This window comes from Podarcis tiliguerta (genome assembly GCF_965153285.1).
Source record: "Podarcis tiliguerta genome assembly, chromosome: 7".
NCBI lineage: Eukaryota > Metazoa > Chordata > Lepidosauria > Squamata > Lacertidae > Podarcis > Podarcis tiliguerta.
Genome location: NC_139540.1, coordinates 55,531,447 through 55,559,028, shown reverse-complemented (window position 1 = coordinate 55,559,028; position 27,582 = coordinate 55,531,447). Strand labels below are relative to the sequence as shown.

Here is a 27,582-nt window from a genome sequence, read left to right as displayed (position 1 = left end):
ACCCTAGAGAAAATGATGTCAGTATGTTGATGTGGTTTATGCCAGACTCCACCTTTATCTGCCATCCTTTCTGACTGGCTCTGTGCCTGTACCATAATTTCATGACTGGTTGGCTTCAGTAATGTTCAGCCTTCTCAAGTATGTCCTGGTGTAGAAAGTTTGAGGACCCCTATCCTAAATCATTATTCCAAAAACAGAAGATAGACCCCCTTTTTTGTTGTTACAGCGCACACACCCCGACAAGTCACCTGGTTCCGTGTAACATGTACCAGCAATGAAATGATCAAAAGCAGCAGCGCACCCTGTTTCAGTGCATCCTATTATCACTCTGAGATGTACTGTTGTTTTTGTGATCCAATTGACTATCTAAAATATATAGCATTTTACTTATAAGGCATTTGGAGAGACCAACACAAAACACCAATCTTTCAAATCTCAGCAGCCTTTGTGATAGTAATCCTGAACATTTCTATTTTCTGAAGAATGCATTTTTGGGGAGCGTAGATGGCTACCTTGGCAGCTCTGGTTATATAGTAATCCTGTGGAGCTGGCTGTATGTGAGCTAAGAAACTTTCCCTGCCCTAGATAATTCACTAATGATGCACAGCCCTGCTCCCATTTTATTAGATTTATGGCAGCAATAATATGCATAAAACATCTGCCAGGCTATTCTCCTTTTCAATTTTGATTATCTGTCTGCTACTTTGTGGTTAGCTTTAACTATGCAGAGGCAAGATGTGTGAAAGCTATTCAGCTTAGATTTATTCTTTAAAAGTACCGTCTGTCTAAAAGCAGAGCTATAAAATTTAGGCTCCCTGTCTGGACTGTAGTACAGCTCTGCGGCTGCATGCTATTAACTGCAACCTGGCTAACAGGTGCTTGCCAATTTCTGTATATTCTCAGTGTGAGACGGGATTACAATTCCCTCTGGTTGAAAGGGTAACATTTTCTTTCAAGGGCCAGTTACCAAAAAAAAAAAGGGGGGGAGCATAAAAAGGAGGCCTGCCATATACCAGTAAGTCTCTATATTAAAAACTTTTGTCTTATCTATCCTCTTGTCAAACTGCACTTCACTCAATACTTCCCTAGTCACTTGGGTTTCCATGTCTAAAAACAGGTTTCACGTCACTTCAGCAAAAAACAGTGATTAGCAGCAGGTGAGCAGAAAGGTCTCTTTGAACATCACAGGATGGTCCAATGGGTCACTTTCAATTATCCCCCAAGTTATTTGTCGGGCTATGAGGGGTTTACAGAAGAGGTTCTGTCTCCAATTGTACTTTCAGCCAAACCACTAACTCCAGCTTTTCTGTTCATATCGAAGGCAGTGTTCGAAATTAGCCAGGCACATTTTGCACCTGACTATTTGCCACTTAGGGATGCGGGTGGCGCTGTAGGTTAAACCACAGAGCCTAGGGCTTGCCGATCAGAACGTCGGCAGTTTGAATCCCCGCAACGGGGTGAGCTCCCGTTGCTCGGTCCCTGCTCCTGCCAACCTAGCAGTTTGAAAGCATGTCAAAGTGCAAGTAGATAAATAGGTACTGTTCCAGCGGGAAAGTAAATGGCATTTCCATGCACTGCTCTGGTTTGCCAGAAGCGGCTTAGTCATGCTGGTCACATGACCCGGAAGCTGTATGCCAGCTCCCTCGGCCAATAAAGCGAGATGAGCGCCGCAACCTCATAGTCGTCCGTGATTGGACCTAACGGTCAGGGGTCCCTATTTGCCACTTGCGACCAAGTGAAGATGCCTGTGTACCAGGATGGTGCATGCCTGGGGATCATTGGATCTTGCCTGTTTTCACACACTAGCAACATATCCTGTAGAATACTATCAGCTATATTTTATCTGCACGTTCAAAATGAATTTCAGGAACCAAAACACTTTTTCTGTGCAGCCTGAACAGGAGCAGTGGACAACATTATAGTTAACTGTTGTCACTTGTCTTCACTTACCTCACCCCACCTGCCCTGCTCACAGTTGTGAAGAATATGTATATATATTCTCTAATGCTGTGACTTGTATTCTTTCAGTTCTCAAAATTCTTAACCTAGCTCAAGGATGTCATCTGAACTAGCCAGATGTTTAACTGAGAATCAATCACAGTCAGTCCTTCATTTGAAAAATAAGACTTTAGAGCGGTCTTGCCCCAAAATGGCAACTAGGCATTTCGTTTTGGCAACTGTAACCTTGGTTTAAGGAGCCATTTGGTGCCTCACTTATATATCTGAGTTGCTAACGCTGGTTGAAGGAGCATTTAAAACACATATTTCCACACACCCCCTTCATCTGCTATTGTTTTAAACTCTTTCACTATGTGCAACAAGACTCCAGTTAAATTAACATTTGCAATCCATTGTTGTTGTTTTTTAAATGTTTTTTAACTCAATGGCTCACAAAAATGATTAAAAACATAATGAAAAGTTACTAGAATTTTAAATCTCAAAAAAACTGTCATTTTAACAAGCAACAGCTTCAATCATCTAACTAATAGCAAATGTCTGACACGCACTGGATGCAATAGGAGTTGTTTCTGAGTAAAGAGGCATGGAATCACGTTTCCCCAAAGAAGCATCTTCAGCAGGGAGCCCAAATTCCAAAAGAGCTAATGACACAACTAACTAGGATGGACTGTCACCCTTCTTTAGAACTTGCTGGGTTCCTTCTAAAGAGACGAGCTGTTCTCTTATTTGTGTGGCAGAGGAGTGACGCCATCACAGGGGAGTTCTATCAAATCTCTCTGCACACTGGGAAATGCATGAGGAGTCTAAGAGTTCAAACTGAATAGCCACAACAACTCATGTTCCAGTCAAGCTCCCACTACTGCATGTGTGAAAGGGACCTACACATAGACAAATGCACTTGTGCACAACTCCATGCAAGGGGACAATTCTGATTGCACACACATTGTTTCACCTTCAAAAACAGACTTGCCCATTAGGGGCAAGTCTGGTATAAACAGCAACCAGAGGACAGCAAATACAGTGGAGCAATGCGTGAAGGGGTTTGAGTTAACCACACAGTAAACTCACTGTAAGAAGCCCTCCTGAAGCCACAGGTTTTATTTCTCTCCTCCTCTTCCTCCTCCCACAATTAATAGGTTTTGAACTCAAAAACTGGGTGAAACACTGGCATTGTCAGTTTTATGGAATGTTCTATTACACCGTATATGCTTTTATCAGTGTTTGTAAATGCTTTAAAACTTCTTCAGGATATAGACTTCCAAAACATGTTATCTCTCCTTTTCTCATTGGAAAAACAAACCACACTCCAGAGTTAAAAATTAAGATATCTTATCTTTATTATTAAGTATCTTGTGGTGATGTTCATGCATCCCAAAGCACTACAGGCACAAGCAAGAAATTGAATGGACATAACTGAAAGTGAGCGCACCAAGACATGTCTAAACAACTGCTTCCCCCACTATCAGCAAATTAGTATAAAAAGCAACAACAAAGCCCTTAGAAAGTGGGGTTCCTTTTCCACAAGCTGTGGCATAGCAGCCACATTCAGACAACCACAATCTAGGCTCCAGAAACTAAAATATGAACCAGTCTTTTGGTCACATAAACAGCCCCACCACTCCTCCCTTCATACAACTGAGCAAACAACTTGGGAAGACTTCCACTAACCATGATTTCCCATTTTGTCCCAACTGGGAAACTGTGGTTAATGTCTTTGGAATGAACCTGGATATGAACAAAGCCATGGGGCTTTTCTACATTTTTCTGGACAGGCCGACCAACAAGTCATATGGACAAAGGACTGAGAAACGCTGAGAGATAAAAGTGGCAGGCAAGTCCAAAACTTTACAGTTTAATGCTGTATTGTGTTTTTAATATTCGATTGGGAGCTGCCCAGAATGGCTGGGGAAAGCCAGCCAGATGGGTGGGGTCTAAATAATAAATTATTATTTATGATGATGATGATGATGATTCTATATCCACTTGCTGCCGAATGGAGGGGTTTCTCAGCTCTAACCCTCGATTACCCTTCACTTCCTCTTCTGTTTCCTGTGTACAAGGCTTCTAGTGCTGAAATACCCCATAGCACTTGAGAGTGAAAATATGCTGTATGTGCTCAGTATCAGAGAAATCAAATCAGTTGCCTAGGGCCACACAGGATGTTAGTGGGAGGGCAGGATTTGAAATCCAGATTCTTCAATTCCCAGAACAGAAGACTCTTTTTCTCCCTTTTCCAAAGTACTGAATATAGAAGAGTCATTATGATTAGCAACACAGTTTTATGAGACAGGGCATGAAACCCTTTGCCAAGCATTACCTCACGGTGGCCAATTAACCAGCACCTTTGATTAGCCAGTGTTCTCAGAACATTTTTAGCTCTTTCTAGGTGTGTCAAGCTCATCTCACTCTCCAAGCATTTAGAAATCCTCGGGATAACTCAGGGCTGCCATGGTAGCTAAACAAGTATACAGCAAATGTGCAGGAGTGTGGGAAGTGAGATTAAGTGCTCAGGTGACTTTATGCATATTCATTCTGAAGGTGGCGAAAATAATAAGTCACAAAACAGTTGAGTGTGTGAGGCTGAGGCCCCTCCCTGAAAACAGGTGACATCTCCCTTATCACTAATTATCTCACTTGGTTGAATAGTGCTGGGGGAAAGAGAGAAGGCCAAAGAAGGAATTGAATGAGGAAAATGAGGAATGAAGCTCAGCAGAACTAGATTTAACGTTCATCCAGCCAATGCCGTATCTGTGTTATACCAGACCACCCAGCTGTGCCAACTGCAATGACAACATACGCATGCGAGTGTTGGTTTGCACTGGCAATTGTAGTGAGATGAGAAAGGAGTAGAGAGCCTCATAATATGCAGCTCAGAATATGTTGAACAGAAACTAAATGTGATAAATGAAATTGTGCATCAGATAGAGACTGCTGCAGGGCATGGCTCCTGTACATTTAACAGTTGTGCTCATGAGGAAATTAACAGCAGGCAGATACACTTCCAGTTTTCCTTACACACTCTCTTCAAAAGAATACAGAGAAACCACCACTGACCCAGTGTGAGGGCTCGTGCCTCAAGTGGTGTTGACCCTGCCTGACTTTCATGGTGGGACATCACAGTCCCTTCTCCTCAAAGCCCAGGCGAAGATGGGCTCATGCCACTGCTAACACTGTGACCAAAGCCTCTTTGCCCTGTCTACCTCTTCAGCAAGCCCTATGGCCGATACAGCAAGGTTCTTCCAGGAACATAGTCATCGGAGGACATCCGTGGGAACCAGCAATTCTCAGCAAAAGAAGAAGAGGGGAGGAAATGCCAACTGAATGGCACCATGTTGTCTCTGATCCTGATACCAGACTTGAATGGGGCTATTGTGATAATATTTTATACGCTGCTTTGAGTTTGTCTTGGGACCTTAAAGCAGGATATAAATTAAATTAAGAAGTAAGCAAACACTGGTGTGCGAGGGTCTAGCTGTCTGCTCAGGTTCCAGCCATGTTTTGCCGTCTGTCCTCCTGATTTCCAGCTCTTGGACTTTCTATAGACTGACCCCTTCCCTCAGGAGATGTTGGGCTGGCATGAGCCAGGATGCCTGAAGATAGATGATAGATAGATAGATATCGATAGATAGATAGATAGATAGATAGATGATAGATAGATATGATAGATGATAGACAGATAGATAGATAGATAGATAGATGATAGATAGATAGATAGATAGATAGATAGATGATAGATAGATAGATATTGATAGATAGATAGATAGATAGATAGATAGATAGATAGATAGATAGATATAGATGATAGATAGATAGATGATAGATAGATGATAGATAGATAGATAGATAGATGATAGATGATAGATGATAGATGATAGATAGATGATAGATAGATAGATAGATAGATAGATAGACGATAGATAGATATAGATAGATAATCAATGGAGACAGTGGGGAGGGGGAAAGGATGCTAGGAATAAAACAAAAATACTTAGGGAACCCCCTGCTCCACCCAGAATCTTGTTTTTTTTTTTCCCATGGAGAAGGAGAACAAAGAAAAACAAGCTCCACTTATTCCAGGGACTGAAAACTAGATTCATATTCATTACAATCATGGATCTGAGGTTTGCTTTCCTTCCAACTTTTTTTTTTTTACAACATCCCTTTTCTTTTTCTTCAACCCTGCCTATGCAGAGACACGCAGCAGACTTCGTTTTATTTCCACACACTGTAGAAAGAGATTGCAGGGGAGTGCCAGGACACATTTAGCCCAATTAAATGTTGGCACTGTGTTCCATCCCCCCCCCCCCAATCACCCGGGTGGAAATTTTAAAGGTCAAACTGGCCACTGTGAATTGATGCCTCCCATCTACATTTCCTTCCACTGGGCTGCTAGCAGGGTGCATACAAACAAATGTATCACACAAATTTTAATCTTAAACATCGCTTGTTGTTTTTGCTTTAAATACACAAATAATGAGATAGGCGTGATGAAATTTCCACAGTGAAATGTGCTAAAGAAGCTAAACGGTGGTAGTAAAATCTTTAGCTATCTCCCTGGAATTCAAGACTTAAAATTCTTCCCAGCTGAAAACCACCCCAAATTTGCATTATTGTTTTTTGGGGTTTGTTTTTTTTCAAAGAATGAGCAGAGAGAAAATTTCAAGAAAGATTCTTCCACCCCCTAAAAGCTTTGAAATAAATGCAGGCCACATGAGAGGAATTTTAGGCCCCATCAAAGCAAGTATTTCATGAACTTCCATAAACACTCAAGCATTAGCCATTCCTATTTTTTACACAGGTATACACTGACTGTCTTGTCTGTTCTGCTTTCCATGCAGAAGGTCTCAATCCTAGAATATCCAGGTAGGTTTCAGAAAAGACTCCTGTCTGAAATGCTGCAGATCCCAAATGGGAGGCTCTCGTGGTATACAAATGGTATCTTGCCATAGACTTTAGTAAGATTTCTTATGTAATCAAGGAAATCGTGGTGTTGCCCCTTTATTACCGATAGAACCATAATTCAGCTACAGAAGATTTGACGGTACACTGTTCAACCTGTAGTTTTCAGGGGACGAATGGGTGTGGGAGAAGGAAAAAAGTAGACAAAGAGCCTTGCTTTCCAACTTTGAATTATTCAGACTGGAGAAAAGCTTATTTCCATCTGAAACAAAATGTAGCACACTCAGAAAACATTTATGAAAGAAAAGCCAACAGACTTCGTAAATGCAGCAAAAGAAAACTCCTTCCTGCTTTTCTCTCAAGAAGTCTTGTTACAATCTTGTGCATGCATCAGTTTCAATATGGGAGATGTAACAACATCAACAAGCCAGAAACATCCTGCATTACACAGAGACTTTGAGCAATTGTCTTTGGACATAGGAATATGAAGCCAATACTGTGGAATATATTGTTGCATATTCTGAAAATGTGCAGTATTAAGGAGACTGGGAAGTAAACTTGTTCTGGGTATTCGTAGGCAGTTGTTATCACTCACCTATCACTGTATCTTCTTATGCACATCTCTTGAGTACATATTCAACAGTGATACATGGCTGTTGCTGAAAATGTTTATTCATGCTGTAATGCACAAGATGACTGTGCCAATCAGCTTGTCCCTGAAACCAGTTGGGCACCTTATTTCAGGCTACCAGAGCTCACGCACAAACATAGTCTGATCGTAGGAGTTAGGCTCATCTAAGGCCCCTGAAAGCAATGGTTTTAAACACACCTAACACTGCATAGAAATGCAGCCTGAGTGGTATGTCAAGTGTTACATAACTGTCAGCAAACAGAAGCATTTTGAAAGTAACCACATTATTGTGGTTCTGTATGAAGCACACTGTAGGGCACACATTCAGTCTTTGGAGGCCTGTTGTTGTTGAATCAATGAAGGCTTATGCCCAGTGCAAAAGAGTATATAACATGTAATGTTTGTTTGATATACCGCCCTTCATCATAAGAACTCAAGGATAAAACACAGGATAAAAACAAGTAAATAATTGGAACAAAACAGCAAAACAATAACCTCCCCTCTTCCGACAGACACATTAAAAAGGCTTTAGAATATTAATCAGCCCAAGGCCTGGTTGAAGAAGAACATTCTCACCTAGTGCCTAAAAATATATAATGAAGGCACCAGGTGAATCTCCCTGGGGAGAGCATTCCGCAAGCGGGGAGCCACTACAGAGAAGGCCCATTCTTGTTGTAACCCTCCGAACCTCATGTGGAGGGGGCCCACAAAGAAAGGCCTCAGAGGATGAACACAGAATCCAGGACAGTTTATATGGGGACAGTTTATATGGTTCAACGGAGGCCAAGACTTAACTTATGGAAGTAGCATACCAACCAATATCATCAAAGCTTGTTTGAATTTGCAAGAGATACGCACAGGGGTCCTTGCCCAAACAAACAAGCCATCTTAGCGAGCATGAGAAAGGCTATTACCTGCACCACTGGGTGTCCCCCCGCAGACGCCTTGACAGCCCCTCGACTCCCTTCGGTCTCGTAATGGGCTCGGTGGTGGGACTTCGGCTGCACTTCAATCCGAAGTTCATAAGGTCCTGAGTGAGACGGCAGCTGCCAATCCAGAGCAGGCAAGGATGGGCTGTAATGGAAAGCAACCGCGATTAAATATTAACATCCAGTCCACTATCATAAACCGCAAGAATCTGGCACTATTACTTTAGAGGCCACGTTTAGCAGTTCATCCTTCACCATCTTACACTTAAAATTTCATCAATGGAGATAATGGTATGACATAAGTAATTTAATAGGTAATGGTTATTTTATGAAGATTTATGTATGGCACAGATTTGATAGGCCAGATGCAATCAGATGCTTAAACAAAAACGGAAAACATTTTAAGCTTGGTGAAAAAACAACAACAACACTTAATGCATGAGCCCATTAATCAAAATGGACAAATGCCAATAAGTAAGATGTGTGTATGGAGGGTGGGGGGTGGAATCTATTCTGAGTTAGACTCTGAGTGAGGTCGAGTATCAGAACCTCAGTTTCTCCAATTTACATCCAACCTACTTTGTTTTTGATCCTGTTTCAGCAGCAACCAAAATGATTTAGTTGGCTTCAGCCACAGATTGGCTCAGCAATGTCCCCTCTGCACTAAGGGTGTATCTTTGCTTTCTTCAGCACAGGCAAACCATATGGCGACTGACTTCAGCCAGCAATGAGTTCGTGCCTTCCTGTACTGCCATTGTGGAGAGTTCACCTCTAGGACAGGCAGGGCAGATGCCAGAACAGGATCTCTCAGGTGATGTTGCACCTGTCTGTCAGAGATTCCCCCTCCCCTCTCTCAACAACATCTAGAGGGCAACACGTCTCCGCATCTACCCAAGGTGAAAAATGAGCCCTGAGTTGTTGCATAAGTGCAAACATTTACAGTTTATGCAGGTAATATAGGCCAGTGGCAGCCAATCTTTTTGACAAGGATGCTACAAGTCAAGTCCAAAATATCAGAGTGGCCCTCTCTTCTATATGTATGCTGCCTCACATGGCTGTTGAGTTGGGGACTAAGCAACGTCACCTTGCAGGAGGGGCAGGTACAAATACATACCAGACAATTTATCGGTTGGAATTATTTCTATCCTGCCTTGCAGCTTGAGTTTCCAAAACAGAAACAGAAAAGATCCTGCAATAGCCTAAATGTGCATTCAAAAGGAACAATGAAAGACAAAAGGTCCTAATTGCCATTAAAAGCATGCATGAGTCTAAAAGCCACCAGGTAGGACACTGAGAAAATGAACTGGGGAAGAAGCAGTCCACAATCAAGGTGACACAACTGATAGCTCAGCCAGTAGAGAAGGAGACTCTTGATCTCAAGGTTGTGGGTTGGAGCCCCATGCTGGGCAAAAAAAGATTCCCGCATTGGACTAGATGACCCTCGTGGTCTCTTCCAACTCTGTAATTTTATGAAAAGGCCCTCTGCCTCATGCCTACCCCCTCCTCTCAGAAGGTGAGGATACTTTGAGCAGGGCCTCCGAGGAAGATCTGCACAAGGCAGTTTCCTTATAGACTCAATGGTTGGTGTGAATAGGACCCAGGGTAAAATCTACTACCAAAATATTATCTACAGCTATAAGAGGCAGACACCTCTCCATCATTTTAAGTCAAAGCTGCTATGATTACAGTGTTGCCATGCCACACTGTCTTGAGAAGCCTGAGGTGACTGGCGTAAAGTTTTCACTCAAGCACAATTGGCAAGTTCATGAGGCTCATCCTGTTCTGTGTATATCTATGTATGCTAGCATTTAAATGTTCCTGGATAATTATCTGGAGCTGCCGCTTGACTGCAAGAATAATTTATATAATATAGAGCAGCTGCATAACTCATGTTGCTGATCACTTCATGTTATGAAACAGATGCTTCCATCTTTAAGCCAGTTCATATACGATGGATTTCGCTCTCTCTTTCCCCCGAATATCTATCCGATTGTGACATTTTCAGGGTGTTTCATTCTTAAAAGCTCTAATCCATCAATCATCACAAAGTTTGGATCCTCTAAACTTTTAAAGGGAGATGGAGAAAAAAGCAAGGTGAAGCTGGCTGAATTAAAAAACACACAAACAAAACTTTATTTTCTCTGCTTAAGATCTTAGAGGAGCACCTGAAACACTGACTGAATGCAGTTGCTGTTGCTGTTGCTGTTTCTGTTATAAGGCAGCCATGTAGTTAGGCACGCCATAATTAAAATCCCACTGCAAGGGCCGACCAACAAAAGTAATAATAATAAATTGAGAATTAAATGCAGTTTTCCTGACAGAGGAAGTGGCATGATGCTTTAAACAGTTTCATGGGTTGTGGCTTGGCAATGCAATTTCCTATTCTAGGTTATCTGTATTGTGCACTTAATTTCCTGCAGCACAACTTACTTAAAAGGAAGAGATATCAAACATATATTTAGATTGTAGAAGTTCTTTCATAGGGGAGGGGACCAGGAGAGCCCAACTTCATCACACACAGGAAAATATCCTGAAGAATATATGGGCAGATGCTCAGTGAAGACAAGAGCTGTAAACTGTACTATTCCATAAGCATCAGCTGTTCTGTGTAGATCTAAAATCTAAAATTAATGTAATATATGAATGAGACAAACGTGTTTCGAAACCCATGTGCCAGGATTGGCTGACTGTTGACTTATACCCTCAATGACAAATCTGGGTTTCCTGCCATGTTCATGTGTGGATTGGCCCCTAATCAGCAAAATCCCAAAGTCTTCTTTGGAGCTAGCCTGATCATCAACTGGCAAACTCACCTACTGTTATTCTAGTAAGAAAATTCAATACTCTTCCAGGACTAGCTAGGCTGTGAAAGTGACTGCAGCCCCACAAATGCTTGGAGCAAGGCAGAGTGGGTGGAGCCAGTGAGCAAATAAAGTTGTCACAATTTTCCTGGTGTTTCTTCTCGCCTTTCACAGCCACCCGCCACACCCAAACTGAGTGAGTGAAATTAATCCTATTGTGCTTTGAAAAGCCTTCACTGCTTAATTTGTATGCATCGAGGAGCAATCAAGGATAGAGGAGTCAGATCAGTTAACAGAACTGGCAACGATTCACAACAGCAGTTGATCGGTTTAACAAGAGTAACAAACAGAATGTCAAACTGCACAGATGATGCCTAGTGACATCTTATATGTGGTGATCACATGAAATATCATTATCTAGCCAGATCTTTTTCTTTAAAACACCTTTGTCTCCTTTTGCAGAAAAGGACTGAAATAGTTCACAGTGGAAGGAAACTGGAAATTAAGTTTCCAATAAATCCCTGTTTTCAAACAAATTTTAAAAAGTTAGGAGAAAGAGTGATCATACTTAGGGACCCTAATGCTGAATTTTACATATGGTACTTTAATAATTCACAGTGGTGCTGAAGGAGGATTTTAAAAAACACCCTATTTCTAGGAGAATTCCAAAATCAAATTTATGAAATGTCTTATGGTATAAACAATATCAGGAGCCATGATGGGGAGAGGGCTGAATATTTGGATTTTCATTTTGTCAATTGGCAAGGCAGTCCACAAGCTAACACTTACTGTGAAAAGATGCAGGTTACATTACAAACATGTTGTATACAGGCCACACTATCATATTACTTCACTGCAATCATTTTAAAGCAAACCTATTCCACTTTTTCTTATTATGTAAACTGTGGTGGGCACAAACAATATATTACCTTCCCCCCCCAAAAACAGCAAACAGACAAAATATGTGAGCCAAAAGGATCAATAACATAATAGCAGCAAAATAATAAACTTTAACTAGGTAGCGTACACATAACATGTGGAAATATGAAAGCTACTAATGATCCCACAGATGCTGTGTCAAGCAGTAAAATGCCCACAGCTGTGGTTATTTCAGGCGCATGGGTGTTGTTCACCCTGCCAAAGCCTTCTTGGCAGATGGCGCATATATTGTACCCTGTGGAATCAGACAGCTCTGTTGATCAGTGCTATTTAGATGCCACCTTTCAGGGCAAAGCCCTACTCAAGTGGCTATCACGAACAATTAAAGGAGAAAATGCAATACACTGCATTTTTAAATATTAAATATTTTAAGAAAGTTTAACATGATGCAAATAAAATCCAACTCACAGCACATTTTTAGTTAAAAGCTAGCTGAAATAGGCATAACTTTAAGGTCCATTTACTAACTGCTACTGATGCGGTTGCGTGTATCTCCCTTGGGAAGGGGTTCCATAAATACAGAGTCACCACCAAAAAGGCCCTGTCTCTAGTTCCTGTGGGGATTTCCTTGGGCTTAACCTAGTGCAGCAGCTAGATTGCTGGCTGTCAATGCCATATAATACCTCTGTTGAAAGAGCTGCAACATGCTACTAAGTGCATTCAAAGCCCTACTACAAACTTGAGGCTAGGATACCTAAGAGGCCACCTTGTCCTCTATATCCCTGTCTGGCAACTGCACTCCTCAGATGGGGCAATGCTGAGAGTGCCATATGGCCCCAAAGTGAACTTAACCTGTGGGGTGGAAACCTGGGTTTTAGTGTTGTAGCTCCAGCTCTCTGGGATCAATTACCGGCTGAAATCAGACAGGCTTCTAGTTAGGCACCCACTGAAGACATTTTTGTTTAGGGAGGCTTTCCCCAAGGTGCAGCCTGCTCACTAATGGTTTCCAGCAACTGGTATGCTACCTCTGACAGTGGATGAAGCACATAGACATCACGGTGAGTAGCCTTTGATAACCTTAGCCACCATGAATTTGTGTAATCCTCTTTTAAAGCCAATGCTTTATGTAAACCACTTTGAGATACTTATTAACATCTTTTGCACTTACAAAAGCAAGAGCTGTAACTTTTGCAAAATTCACAGTGGGGTGGTTCCTTTTGGCATGGTACATGCTGGTACATACTGATGCTAGATACCGATACATTTGATTATCTAATCTTGTGGTGCAATACCAAGAGGGAAGTATGTATTAATACCTGGCTTATGTTGCACACAACCTGGTTGAACGAAGGCAAACGTCTCCCAAATTCGTACACCAGAATTCTCTGCACAACACTAAGCTTATTGTGAAGGGAGGCTTTGATCTTTAGGCTTCCATCTCCCTAGCCATGAACTCAGCTGAACGTCAACCAGCTTCGAGTGCATTGGTGGCCTGATAAAAATTCTGCTGGTGCACCAAACATCTCCTTGTCTGAGCTAACTGAGGTGGTTTCAAGGGTTCTGTTGACGTCTGCAAAGACCATTAGCCTTGGGCATCTTCAACATTCAAGCCAAAGTGGTCTGCCTTATCAGGAATGACTAAGGATTTCATGGCCTTGGTGGTATTCAGAAACCTGTGCATATCTGGTCAAGGCAGCCTTCTGATTGCGTTTTCAGTAGGGGACTAGGTTAAAATTATCTGTGAGCAGGAAAGCCATATTTGATTCTATTGTCATGGACAGATCATTCATTACCTGGATTTACTACAGCTGTCTGCAACCTCTACAAGAACAAAGGCTGAGTATAATAGGACTGCCCCTTCATACGGATGAACCTGGGTGGTTTTCTTAGGTAAAAGGTAAAGGTAAAAGAACCCCTGACCATTAGGTCCAGTCGTGGCTGACTCTGGGGTTGCGGCGCTCATCTTGCTTTACTGGCCGAGGGAGCCGGCGTACAGCTTCTGGGTCATGTGGCCAGCATGACTAAGCCGCTTCTGGCGAACCAGAGCAGCGCACGGAAATGCCGTTTACCTTCCCGCTGGAGTGGTACCTATTGATCTACTTGCACTTTGACGTGCTTTCAAACTGCTAGGTTGTCAGGAGCAGGGATTGAGCAACGGGAGCTCACCCTGTCACGGGGATTCGAACTGCCGACCTTCTGATCGGCAAGTCCTAGGCTCTGTGGCCACCCGCGTCCCTCTTTCTTTCTTAGGTAACCAGGAGTTTTTCCTGCAGGTTTAGCCAGCAGTCTTATTGAGGCTCTGGTCTCCACAGGGAATGAGGGACTGACCCAAGCTATCAATACGATCACTCCCAAGTGTTATCAGCACATAGAGCTCTATCAGCACCTTGGTAATTCATAGTGATCCTTTCTCAAAAGCAAGATTGTGTCAGGATTGTAGCTATACCTAGATGCTGTGTCTTTAACTAGAAACCCTACGACGTTCAAAACCAGAGGATGCCATTTCTATTACATCGCTAGACAATTCCCTGTCAAAGACACTTAAACAAAAGCTAAGGAGGATTATTGAAATATTTCAGCTTCCCTTCTTTCTGCCTCACTAGGCTGTAATCATTTGCCTCAAGAGCATTTTCCATCATAGATGGAGAAGTTTAGATAAGTTATTCCATTTTGCTGGAAGCAACGTGATTCACATGGCTATTAATCTGCTTGTATCAATACTTCCCTTATGAACTGCTGGTTCTGCTGTAAACATTTTCTACATGCTAAATCTTGGCACGCAAGATTAAAGGCTACCTTGCTGCAAACAGAACAGAACCTTAAAATGCACACAAATACATCCACACACAAGGCTCTCAATGTGGGCTTTGTGCAGGAGCAGCACCCAGATGTTTGGGATTAATCCAGAATCAGAATCTCAGTGCCAAGCATGCAATAAGGATCCACCAATTATTATGATTTTAAAGAACTAAATGCCAGTGATCTCCACAGTTCTTGGCCAGGTTGGCATGGCAAGTATTCTCCCCAGTGAAATCTAAGGTTGTAATATTGAAGCCACTTTCCTGCAAAAGGTTGGCCTCTCCCCATCCCACTCCAAACCCCAAAGTGTTTGCAAAAAGGGGTTGAGGAATTAGCAACTCAGGAACGTTTCCTTGTGAATGCTAATAAAGTAGGCTCCTGGAGACACCATTCAGAGTTTGCATGAAACTCAAACACCATTGTGAAACTAACCAGCCATGCGCACAGTGGATGACTCTCAGCAATTCCCTATCTCACAGTTTCAAATCCCCAACTATAACATGAAAATAAAAATGATCTCACCCGGTTATTGTGGATACAAAATGTAAAATTATAATCACACCAATTCTTACATCCAAATAAGAACTTCCTTTTAGGATAGAGGGGCCTTGTTGACATAGAGGCAGGTGTGGTCTTCCATATGATCATAGATATGTGAAAAAACAACTATTACTTCAGGAATTTTCCAATCACCCTTTTGTTTTAGGATTCCCCCCCCCCTTTATTACAGAGGTAATACAATAGTTTTGGCAAATAAACCATTCAACAGGGTGGATCTTGGAATCTGTATTATTTGCTGGAACCTAACCTAGACTTTGAAACAGAGCAGATGTATCAGAGGGTGGGAATCCCAGCTCAATCGTGACAAATTATTGCTGGGGAGGTGTTTTTCTTGGGGGGTGCACTTAAAATAACAATTTCAATTGTGTGCTCCCATGATTGTATTGACATCTGCATTCAGTTGTCCAGGGTTATTTAATATATAATACATATAATGAAAAGTATTTATGGGTTAAAGGAAGCTTGGTCAGGGCATTTGATTGGTAAAATAACTTAAACCACAATTTTACAGTAGCTTCCAGCTGTCCTGAAGCACGAGTTAATGAGATCACATGGAAACAGACTGAAAACCAGGAAACATTTTTTTTTTAACACAAAAACAAAACAGTGGAAAAATGCTGGATTTTACTTTCATTAACACACTAGGGAATGCTGTGTTCATTTTAACTGCAGGTGATAAAATGTTTATTTCCTTTTTAGAAAACAAATCTCTGTTAGCTACTGTATGATAAAGATTATGGTGGTCTAATCACCACTTGATTCCCCCCCCCCCCCCGATTGTTAAACACACACGTGCAGGGCCCTAACCTACCCACATTTTTTTCTCAGCTAATGTAAACTTTTGGGGAGATAGCATCAGATAATTTCTTATGCAGGAGAGCTCTGAAAATCATTGTTCTCCTTTAGAAGTAAGTTGGCAGTTCAGGAAATCACTGCTACAACCCACACTAAACCAGTTTAGGAGCTAGCATGCATCTACATCTGCCTGTGAGTTTTCCATTCATGATGTTTAGAACTTTAATTCCCAAACAGACGTTGTAGGTATCTGGTACACATTTCCACACTTCCTCATGGTGCAGACATATCCGTCACCCATCACCACATTACATGGGGGCTAACTTTAGGGGTGGAGGGTGGGGTCTGTGGGCAACCCATACCCCATGTTGATGGACTCCAACTCTCAAATGTACAGATTATTTTTTAGTACAACTAACCAATTTAACTAACAGTATAGAAAGCAAGTAATTACTACCTTATTTTGATGTGCTATACAGATATATGCACACACACACCCCAGCCATAAAACCAGGATTATTATTATTTTAAAAAACACCACTGTCCTACCAATTATTCTGAAGCTATGTATGAATAGGAGGAGAAACACTTTTAGAAGAGATTCATTTATTGCAAGGGGTTGGACTAGATGGCCCTTGCAGTTCCTTCCAAGCCTACCATTCTATGATTCTAAGTCATGTAAAATAAGGAGGAAATGAACAGGGAAGAAGGAACTCTGGTAAGATGGAAGGGTGGCTACAGAAAGCATCATGAGATCAGGGGTTGCATGAAGCTCCTGCAAACTGCCAACCTGTGCCCTTAGGAATAGGACATCAAATATACAAACAGGCCACTGGGCATTAAAAACTAGGCCAAGCCAGTCAAAAGCCATACAGTAGTGTGTAAAGTTAGGGCATGTCATTTTAAACTTTTTCCCACTGTGCTTTCTTTTTTATAAATGTTATTCTGTAACATCTATTTTGTTATATTACTCTTATACAAAGTTATACTGTTTTCAAGGTTGGAAAAACAAAAGAGAAACAACAGGAACCCAGAAGCAGCCATATAGCAATTCCAATAACCTACAGATGGTGGCTTGATGCTGCCTTGCTATTGGTCAATGTGAAATTAAACCAGGGGACACCACAAAAGAAAACGGAAGCACAATGTTGTGGGCCTGATTCTAACAGGCGCCACCAGAAATCTTGTCTTTGACTTTTTAGATGAAATAGCAAAAAAAAAAGAGGGGGAGCGGGGAGTCAGCAGGGACAGGGCATTAGGAAAAGTAATACGTATATCTTTTTACCCCACAAAAAATAAATCCCACAAACTTGTACCTCATGTAGGATGATGGGGACAATGGCTTAGTTTTGGCCCATGGATAGGGATGTTGAGGCACCGAAAGGTACTGATCACAGAAGCTTCCTTTCCTGATGTGCTGAAACCCCGGAAACTCTTCTGGCGACAAGTCGGCTGTCGGCGATATGGTCCCATGATCTTCCCCGCTCGGTTCGGTCTTGAGCGTCATGGACTGGGTGTGATCGATCGCCGTTCTCCTGGACTTGGTAGGAATCCCATCGTTCATGTCTATTGTGCTGTCAGTGGTGAGGGCGTTGATGGCTGCGACGATGGCCGAACTGGTGTACTGGTTAGTGTTTCCTAGCCATGTCTCATCGGTCACGCTGACTCTTGGAGAAGTCTGGGGAGAGGGTGTTGGAGAGGGGTGTGGTGAGTAGGAAGTCTGCCTGCCGTTCAGGCTGTATTTTCTTTTGTTGCAGGGAGAAGATGGGCGGGAGTTGCGAGTGCTGAGCCAGTTTTCCTCGGTGATGCTCGTTCTGGGAGACGCAGATGGGGAGTGTCGAGGCGAATTAAGTAATGTGCAGGTCACCATGCTCCGTTGATACGCTTCCTCAGCGTCGGTGGTCTTGGGCGACACACACGGCGATTGCCAAGGAGATGTCTGAGGCGAAGTATAGGGATAAGAGTAATTGGATTCATAAGACGATGCTTCTGAATTGCAGCTTCTGGAAGACAGGCTGCTTGCTGGACTCAGGCAAGAAGGGTCTCGATAGGCCTCTATGTTCGGCAGGTTCAACGTCGCAGTCGTAGGCGATCTCTTGGCGTTTGGGACAGGCTCCTCCATTTCCGGATCATGGAAGAACTGGTTGTTGTTATGATGCAGCCCCAAGTAAGAGGTTATTTCGATTCTAGGGCTTTCTAGCGCTGGCACTCCATTAGGTCTGACATTGGGAGACAGATAATATCCGGCGGTGCCACTTTCAGCGTGCCCTCCATATCCCGAAGGATGATTAGCTGATGGGACAATCGAAATGACTGGATTGGATGTCTGAAGGCCATGACATGGAGCTGACAATGAAGGATGTGCCACACTTAGAGGCAAGCTGGAATTTATATTTGAAGATGCATAGTTATAATGTTCTGTAAAAACAAAACAAAAGATAAAAAAACAAAAAAGAATGGCATGAGATGTTGCACACACAAAGGAAATTCATTAGCAAACTGAATCCCAAACGTGATCCAGTAGATAGGAGGAGAGCTTCACCAGGGTTCAGACACCACTTTAGCTATTTCTATTCAGTGAGCAGGCTCTTCGCTCTTTGCTCTCCTGCTCTGAAGTGGGAATTACATTGATAACCTAGAGCAGGGTTTCCCAGCAGGACCAGTGATCAGAGAGGATGGGAACTGTAGTCCAAAAGCTGGGGACCCGAGTTTGGGAAACCCTGACCTAGAGGAAGGGGACCAGGGGCTCTTCAGATGTTGTTGGACTCCAACTCCCATCAGCCCCAGCCAGCCTGTCCAATGGTTAGGGATGATGGGTGTTGTAGTCCCACACCATCTGGAGGGCCACAGGTTCCCCACCCTTGCTTTCTAGAAATAATTCCACAGAATCGGAGCATTTGATTGCACACTGAAGGCATATTTGGATGCCACCAAGAAACAAAATGCAAGCTATCTCTGCATCTTCGTGTGTGTGTGTGTTTCTGGTGCAACCGACAATGCCGTGACTCACAAAGCTCCCCAGCAGAAAGAAGAAGCAAGGGTTTGATGCATATCTTGAACTCCCACATCTAATTCACAGAGGAGTTTGAGCTGCTGCTCTGAACGTTACAATGGATCACACAGAGAGAATGGCAGTCGCTCCTTTATCTTTTCTCAGTGCTTCCAATACACATTCAAAGCTGCCCTAAAACTTCACTGCCATTATGTGGAATGAATGGAGCCTTAGCGGCCAATCTTTTTCGGAAAGAGTGGTGCAAAATATGAAGCAGTGACACTGTGATGCCCAAATATGCATCTGTCTGTGCTCTGGTGTGGCTTTGCTTCTAATCTACTGAGCTTGAGAGCAGAGAACAGGGCAGCACTAGAGAGGAAGGTCTGACTCTATGACGTACCTGGGCCCCGTGGGTCCCTGTGCTTCTGTCCAGACATGCCTGCTACCTGTGTGAATTGTGGCACCTGTAGATTGGCCACACATGTTATTTGCATAATGTGCATTATGCTTTATACAGTGTTCCCTACAATGACTTTCTTTCGGTGTAGCTTCTGTCGGAGAACGGTGCATTTGAAAATGCTGTGTTTCAACGCTTAATAACGTTGCTATGAGGAAATGAAGATTCCAGCCTTCCTAATAACTTCTCTCAATATTATTTCCAGGCTCAGCATCGGCACGCATAGGTTCCAGCACTCTGTTAGAGCCCACAAATGCCACTTAACCCTGGTCAACCTTTAAAAAAACTTCTTCTGTAACAGCACTGGGCAGTTGAGTCTCAAAGCCACCATTTTAATTTCCTCCAGAGACCCTTACATAGTACTGCACCAGGGCATTGTGGGAAATTTGAATGGTAGCTTTCTGCTACTAATCAGCACTGCAGCTGCCTGCTGTTACCAAAGTTCACCCACAGAGAAGGGGATCCACCAGAAGGACCTTTACAGAGAGCTCTCCTCAAACTCGCACCCTGTTCCTGATGATCTCTTCCTAGATTGCATTTCAAAGCAAAGTTTGTGGGGGGCAAAAGTCTTCGTGGGAGTTTTTAACACCGACTCCAACAAGCAAAAAGTGAATGAACAAAATGCCTGAAGATAAATAAAAGGACACACAAAAATAAGATGGAGATAAATGTTATATGAAAAACCATTTTAAAAATCTTATTTCCAACTATAGCTCATACAGATTAAAACGTATATGCAATTTGTCTCAGACGGTTGGTATTCATCACAAATGTTTTGAGATAAAGTGTGAGAGAGCATGCTTATGCACAGTAAACACATGAAACTGTACTAGACACACAGGCACATGTTGTGCAAAAGAAAAGAGAGCTTCTTCTTCCTCACAAACCAGCACAGCTTCCATACAAATCAGCCAGAGCACAAGCAACACCGCACAACCGGTCTTCTTACTTCAATAACTCAACTTGGAGCAAAATGGATCCATTCACTCTCCAACATCAGATCAGTACAAGTACAGTGATAGCTCGGGTTACAGACACTTCAGGTTACAGACTGCGCTAACCCAGAAATAGTACCTCGAGTTAAGAACTTTGCTTCAGGATGAGAACAGAAATCGCGCGGCAGTGGCGCAGCAGCAGTGGGAGGCCCCATTAGCTAAAGTAGTACTTCAGGTTAAGAACTGTTTCAGGTTAAGAACGGACCTCCAGAACTAATCAAGTTCTTAACCCGAGGTACCACTGTAAGTCCTTTTCTCAAAGCCAATGCCGAAAACAAACCAGATTTTGTGTGTGTGTTTGTGTGTGCGCTGCCTGTTAACCATGAAGAAGCAGCTGCAGTTTACAAAAGCACATAGAAATGGAGTTGTTTGGAAATATTTAGAGAGTTGTCATCCATCTGAGCCTCCTGTAGCCACCAAATTTCATCCGACGGGCCTGCTAGCAACTCAGTCGGAGTGGAACTACATGATACGCTTAACCCGGTTCAAGTTGCGAGTTTCCTTGCAGCTTTTCCACATCCCTGGCTGCTGGTGGTGGTGAAGAAATTAACACTATCACATGGACAAACATCCCTAAACCTCCCTACAGGATGAAGCAGAGATGACTCGACATGGGGCAGCTCTGTGCCATAGACACACCCTCTGAACATGTGTGATTTTCTATTCTCCTTTTCGGGAGGTGTATTAATCTGCTGAAAAGCTCCTTGACATCACTTTGAGCAGCAGCGGAGTCCTTTGAGGCTAATGGATTTCCCCTGGCCACTCCTTAGCTGGCTACTTTTTTGACCTTGCATGCTTGCATTTCTGACATTCTGCTGAAGTCACATTTTCTACCTAGCCCTCTGCAACCATGAGGACTAAAAATGTATGTGCACGTGTGTGTATATATATAATTTAACTTGACTCAGTGGTACAAGAATACCCTTGCACTCATAGGAACTAGCAGCTCTGACCCCACTACAAAATAAAACCGTGCATTTACCATTCAGGTTATTCTGTCTGTATGTTTCTGAATTGAAGCTACCTGCAGTTTTAACATGTCTTTTTCAGCTTCAGGTGCTTTTAAAGAATCCTGTACTCCTGATTGATTGAAACAAACAAGTCAAGGCTTCTTCACTTCCTTCACATACAATGTTTGTTTCCTTCCTTCCCAGGAGACAAATGCCCCAAGCGCTGAGTCTTCCCTACTTACAAACCCGAGATCCGGAAAAGCTGTTAATGATCAGGCTGTATTCCCAACACAACTCAGTCCTCTCTAGCATTGCAAGTGCAGCAGAGACTTCTGAGCTCCTGGCGGCTTCTCTTGTTCTCTCTCCCTCTTTTTTGTTTCTTAGTAATATACTCAGCTCCCTCATCTCCCTAGTATTCGGATTTGATAAATGATTCAAAGTGAGACATTGACACACGACACAAAACACCCAGCTGCTCTGTAAGCAGTTCAGAGAGATATGTGTTTGGCTGATTTTTATCATGCCGCGCATCATTAATATATTCAACACCCATACAAATCCTTTTACCAGATGCCTTAGGAAACCTGGATATTGACCAAAAGATGTTCATTGACTTAGAGGGGTGGAGCAGCACAAATAAAACAGGGCTACACTGCTCTCGTCATGCAATTCAAATCAATGGTGTTTGCATTATATTCGTACAAAATATACACTGTCTCAGGGGTTGGGGAACCTCACACCCAGGGGCCAAATGTGGACCTCCAAACCTATCCATCCCTCCCTCCCTCCAGACTCTCCCCACACCACAGCCTTTCAGCTCTGCATCCTCCTCATTAGTTTTTGCCTGGCTGGAATGTGTGTGAATCTGTATAGAAATTACTGCATAAAGGAAAAAATATACATTCGCTGCTCCAGTCCACTTCTGGTCTGCGGCCCCTGGAAGGTTGCACAGAAAGGAATGTGGCTCTCTGCCTCAAAAATGTTCCTCACCCCTTGCACTGTGTGTAAAAGTGCTTGGGGCTGCATAAAAGGGCAGCTACTGAACTGAACGCAATCCACTGAAAATGCTGTATGACAGCCATTAACAGAACCAGGTTCTTAACACTGGGTGTTAGTGGTCTAGGGGAAGACATGACCCTGTCTGTACACTTTTATATCCTACTAGGTCAGATCAGGTGAAAACCTTGCTTGCCCTTCCCTGGCCACATCTCCATCATCATGGGATCCCTTTGCTATCCAAAATATTATTTGTTGGCTTACCTGCCCTTCAGCATAAGGGCAGGCAACATATATACCCACATAATATAAAACACAACATACAAATTAGTTTTAAAAGGGTTGATTTTTTTTAGTGCAGGATCTCTCATAGCATTTAATCTTCCAGAGTGAGGGGGATTCTTGTGTTCACATAACAACAAGGAGATTTATTGACTGTTCAGATCTGCCTGTATTAAGAAGAGCTGAGGAGGTGGAAGTGGTGGTTGAACACAAAGGCCACCCCTGGCCTCCTCCAGGAACAATGTTGAGAGGGGAAGAGGAAGACCCTCAAAACAGTCTCCAAGTAAGGCATGTACTTCTCCTGTGCCGTTTTCTGTTCTGTGTTCCCTAACTAGATCCACAGACAATGTATGCATCTGTGCCTGTCCTCATCAAACCCACAGGAGACACAGGAAGGACTGGTACTTCCTGTGGAACTTAGTCATATAAATATCTTGCTCTGTGCCTCTGGGCTGATTTACACTGGTGAATATCTCTATCCAGAAGTGTATGTGGGTATGCAACTGCCTGAGGAAATGTTTAGTATGAACTGGTCTGTGCATGTTCAGAGCTGGGAGCAGGGCCGGATTTGGTTTGATGAGGCCCTAAGCTACTGAAGGTAATGGGGCCCTTTATATGTCCAGCTGTCCTTTGTCAACAACAAATTGTCGCTGTTTTTTGGTGTTGAATATATGCTGTATGGTAATTTATGGACCTAATAGCTATCTAAAGCCATTTGCACATAACAAATAGGAGCCTACACAAAACAAAACATTGTTGCTGTATGTAGATTTTATTTTATTTGTTTTTTATCTTATATTTTGGAAAGGTACATTCAGTGGTTTTTTTCCCTTTAATTTTTTTGGGGGCCCCCAAGAGAGTGGGGCCCTAAGCTATAGCTTCTTTAGCTTATACGTAAATCCGGCACTGGCTGGGAGTCATCTCAGGGATTGCAGCTAGACTTTTTCCAGGTGACACCCTTCCAAGGAAAGTAATAGTATTGGGTCACGTTGTACACTGATATAAAGTTGTTCACAACTGGATCGTAGCCCAACACCTAGCCTGGATCAAACCAATGGTATCGCCATCCTGTCTGAGAGAAAAGACTGACTCATATATAGCAGAAAATGTAAGTGGGTTTTGTGTTGCAGGCCAGATCTGAAAATATTGAAGAAGGCTCACAATTCTAAAGATGCTTCAAGAGTAACTGCATTAGGGAACGTTTAAGATCTCAAGCAAACCTGCATAGAGGGGAATAATATGGATCGGAATAGCTATCCAGATAGGACAAGCACCTATCCTCCAAAATAAGAGGTACGGTGGTCCTGTTCAAACATAGAATTTTTCTGGTTTCTTGGACTGGAAAGATGTGAGGTGCCTAAATTATGCCACCACACATTTAAGGGCTCTACTATATACTGGTCAGTCTTCTCTCAAGAGATGGTGGTGACACCAATGGTTTGACCCATGCTAAGCTCCATTCAAAGTTCTGCTTTGATCAGGGTCCTGCCCTGTTTAGCACCTGTTTCCCCAGGTGCCTCCACCATCTGAAACAGGACAAGTGGCAACCAGAGACAGCCTTTTCAGTGATGGCTCCTCGGCTTTCAGAGGTCTTCCCTGGCATCTACTTTTACTATCATTCAAGGAACAATCTTAAACACAAGAAAGTGGCATAGAGCAAGCTGATGAAATTAAGCCGGCATAAAGTTGCACCAGATCCAAACTCTGTTCATCAGCGGAATTCCACAGAAAAGTGATGGCTAACTTCTCAGGATGGGAGAAGGGGAGGCTGCTGCTTACATTCAAGCTGTTTGTGAGAACTGCATCCCCACCCAGTCATCACCAGTCCCTCCTCCTCCAAGCAGCATGTGGCAAACAACCCCCCACCCCCACAGAACTTCTCGAGCTGAGCAATCAGGAAAGGGGCTGGCCCCAGAGGTTTCCTGCAACTGCTGGGCTTGAGTAGTATTGCTGGGGACCTTTCATCAAGGACTGTCTTCAAAGGCCCTTCTGCTCCCAGACTGATGCAAGGACCAACTCAAGTTTCCCCAAGCTGAGATCTTTAAGATCCTCCCATGTCTTCCAGCCAAAGGTTCCTATTGAGCATGCTCAGAGTACACAAATGACTACGCAGAGAAGTCTACACACACTGCATGCCATGGTTTTGACTACGAGAAGGTGGCATACACATAATTGACAAGGACTATGATAGTGTGACACTGGGGTTTGATGTTAGTGGGGCAGCCAAAAGTGTTCCAAGTAACCCAGGCCTTTTTTTCAGCCAGAACTCATCTCCAGCGCTTCTCAGGTGGACGCCATTGCCATTGTAAGAGAGGAAGGGAAGAGTTCAGGGTGAGTTCTGGCACCTCTTTTTCTAGGAAAATAGCACTGGTGTAACCAGTACATAAAACCTGGTCTATAGCCCATCCCAAAGCACAGGCTGCCCTGGCTCTGGGCCTTCCATGGCGTTTTCCCTCCCACTCCCCTTCCTCTTTCTTCAGCCTCTTTGACCCTCCAGCCTGTCAAGCCCTTTGACTCTCCAGCACAGAAGGCAGCTCGCTGCAGCGTGCCTTGATCACTTTTATCCCACTGACCTCACAGCAGCCACGCAGGCGGCAAATGCTTCTCAATCCCAGTTGTTGGAAACCACAGAAGGGGAGCACGCTCTTGCGCTCCAAGCCTGCTGGCTGGTTTCTCACCAGCAACTATTTGGGAACAGGACGATGGCCTACATGGGCCATTGGCCAGACCCAGCAGCCTCTCCTGAATGCTCCATCTGAGAGGGCCTTTCCGCAAAAAGACACTTGCTTTGCCTTTACTCCTTCTAGCCGCACACATCTGCAAAGGTTTCTCAACATGCATCAGTGAAACCTGAATTCTACTTTTCCCCTTTCCTTTCTTTCTTTCTTTCTTTCTTTCTTTTTTTTTTTTTTTAAGTTTACACAGGTGGGAAAAGGAGGTCACATTACCCTGAGACAGCAGCAGCAGCAGCACCTGTTTTGCGAGCCATTTGGAACAGGCAACCTCCTAGAACCTTGGAGCTGGAAGGGACCCCAAAGGTCATCCAGTCCAACCCCCTGCGATGCAGGAATCTCAACTAATCCAAGTGTGCTCTGCTTAAAACCTCCCAAGGGGCGGAGTCCGAGTGCCCACCACCACCTCTGCGGGGAAACTCTGCTCGCTTGATCCGAGCTGACCCGTCCCTCGGGGAAAGAAGCGAGAGAGACGCTTCCATCGCAGCCACGGGAGGCGCCTCCAGATGGCTCCCTCCTTCCCTCCCTCGGCTCCGCCTCTGCTGAAGACCGTTCTTCCTCCGTCCCAGAAGAACCGCTATATTTAACGTGCTGCAAATAAACCTCTTCTCTCTCCCCCGCCCCCCACCTTAAATCCCGAGAGGCCGGACGCCGTTGCCTCGCCACCCACCTTTGCTGCCGGCGCCCTCATCGCTCTGGTTAAACTCGAAGAGGAAATCGAAATCGAACTCGGGCTCTTCCTCCTCCAGGCTGGTCATGGCTTGGCAGGGAGACGCAGCGGCAGCAGCGACCTCCTCCTTCTCCGACGGCGCGGGGGGAAAGTTGCCGCGGACGGTCTTCTCCCTGCGCAGCCCCCGGACACCTGTTGCCGCGCCAGCGAGCGAGGAGCCTCCGCCGCCGCCGCCGCCTCTGGACAGGCCTGGGGGTCGCGCTGACCTCCGCGCCGGGCAAAGCTACTCGGGAGCTGCCTGCTCGCTGGCTGGCTGCAGGTCCCGGGACGGCGCGGCCCCTCCTGGGCGGCTGTAAGGCGAGCCTGGGGCGCTCGCTCGCTTATCGCCCGATCGCTGCCTGTCTGCGGGATCCTCCCCCTGCCTTTGTTGATCTACACCCGGAAACATCAACAAGCGACTTGCTCTGCCCGCCTCGCGCTCTCGCTCGCTGGCTGGTTCCTCTTTTTTTAAAATAAACCCTCTCTGCTCGGGTTACAGGCCCGGAGGGGGGGGGTGCAGACAGGAGAGGGACGCTGGCCTCTCGTCTCCTCTGCCGCGGCCACCTGTCCGAGTTAGGCTCCTGGGGGGGGGAGGGGGGTCTACCTCCTTCTCCCTTTCAAGTTGGCTGCAGCGTTATTTGCTTCCATTTCTCTCTGCACCACCACCCCTTTCATGTACACGTCCCTTCCACAACCCCAATGGCCTTGGTGATGTGGTCTGAAAGTTGCCTCACATCTTAGCAATCGGGCATTTTCCCGCAGATGCGTATCCAAAGGCAGATGCGGAGGCGTAGAAATTTTATGAAATTAATATTCCCTTCCAAAAAGAAGAGTACATTCTATGAATATATTTAGTGGGTGGCCAGGAACCCCCCCCCCAGCATGTTCCCCTGTGTGTTTAAAAACCTTCCTGCTGAAAACCCATAACTTTTCCAATTTTGTTGTGCTATAGCCCTTCAGACAGTAATAATGTAGCATTGGGAAAGCACAGAACTAATAAAGCAGAATAAAGCCATTGGTAATACTGTATACCTCCTCTTTCCATATGAACTGATCTGGACCCTGTGATCATCATCTGAAGCCCTTTTTCAATGCCTCATCCATGAGAGGTCCAGAGAGTGACAACTTGAGAATGGGCCTTTTCTGTGGTGGCTCCCCGTGTGTGGAATGTTCTCTCCAGGAAGGCTCAACTGGCACCTTAGTTATACATTTTCTC

At 44.0% G+C, this 27,582-nt stretch overlaps 1 protein-coding gene across 5 annotated transcripts in view; it reads right to left on the bottom strand.

Annotated features, from left to right (window-relative positions):
- Positions 1-27,582, bottom strand: part of NFATC1 (nuclear factor of activated T cells 1) — a 123,669-nt gene that overhangs the window by 84,087 nt on the left and 12,000 nt on the right. For 3 of the 5 annotated variants that reach the window (XR_014513267.1, XM_083449166.1, XM_083449168.1), the window contains exons 1-3: positions 26,328-26,824; positions 17,570-18,671; positions 8,404-8,563 (exon numbers count right to left, since the gene is read on the bottom strand). Coding sequence is in view for 4 of the 5 variants with exons in the window: in XM_083449166.1 (XP_083305292.1) it covers positions 8,404-8,563; positions 17,570-18,671; positions 26,328-26,415 (1,350 nt within the window). In the remaining variant the exon portion in view is untranslated. Of the gene's footprint in view, positions 1-8,403; positions 8,564-17,569; positions 18,672-26,327; positions 26,825-27,582 lie in introns of those variants that run through there. The other 2 variants (XM_083449169.1, XM_083449167.1) reach the window with 1 other exon arrangement.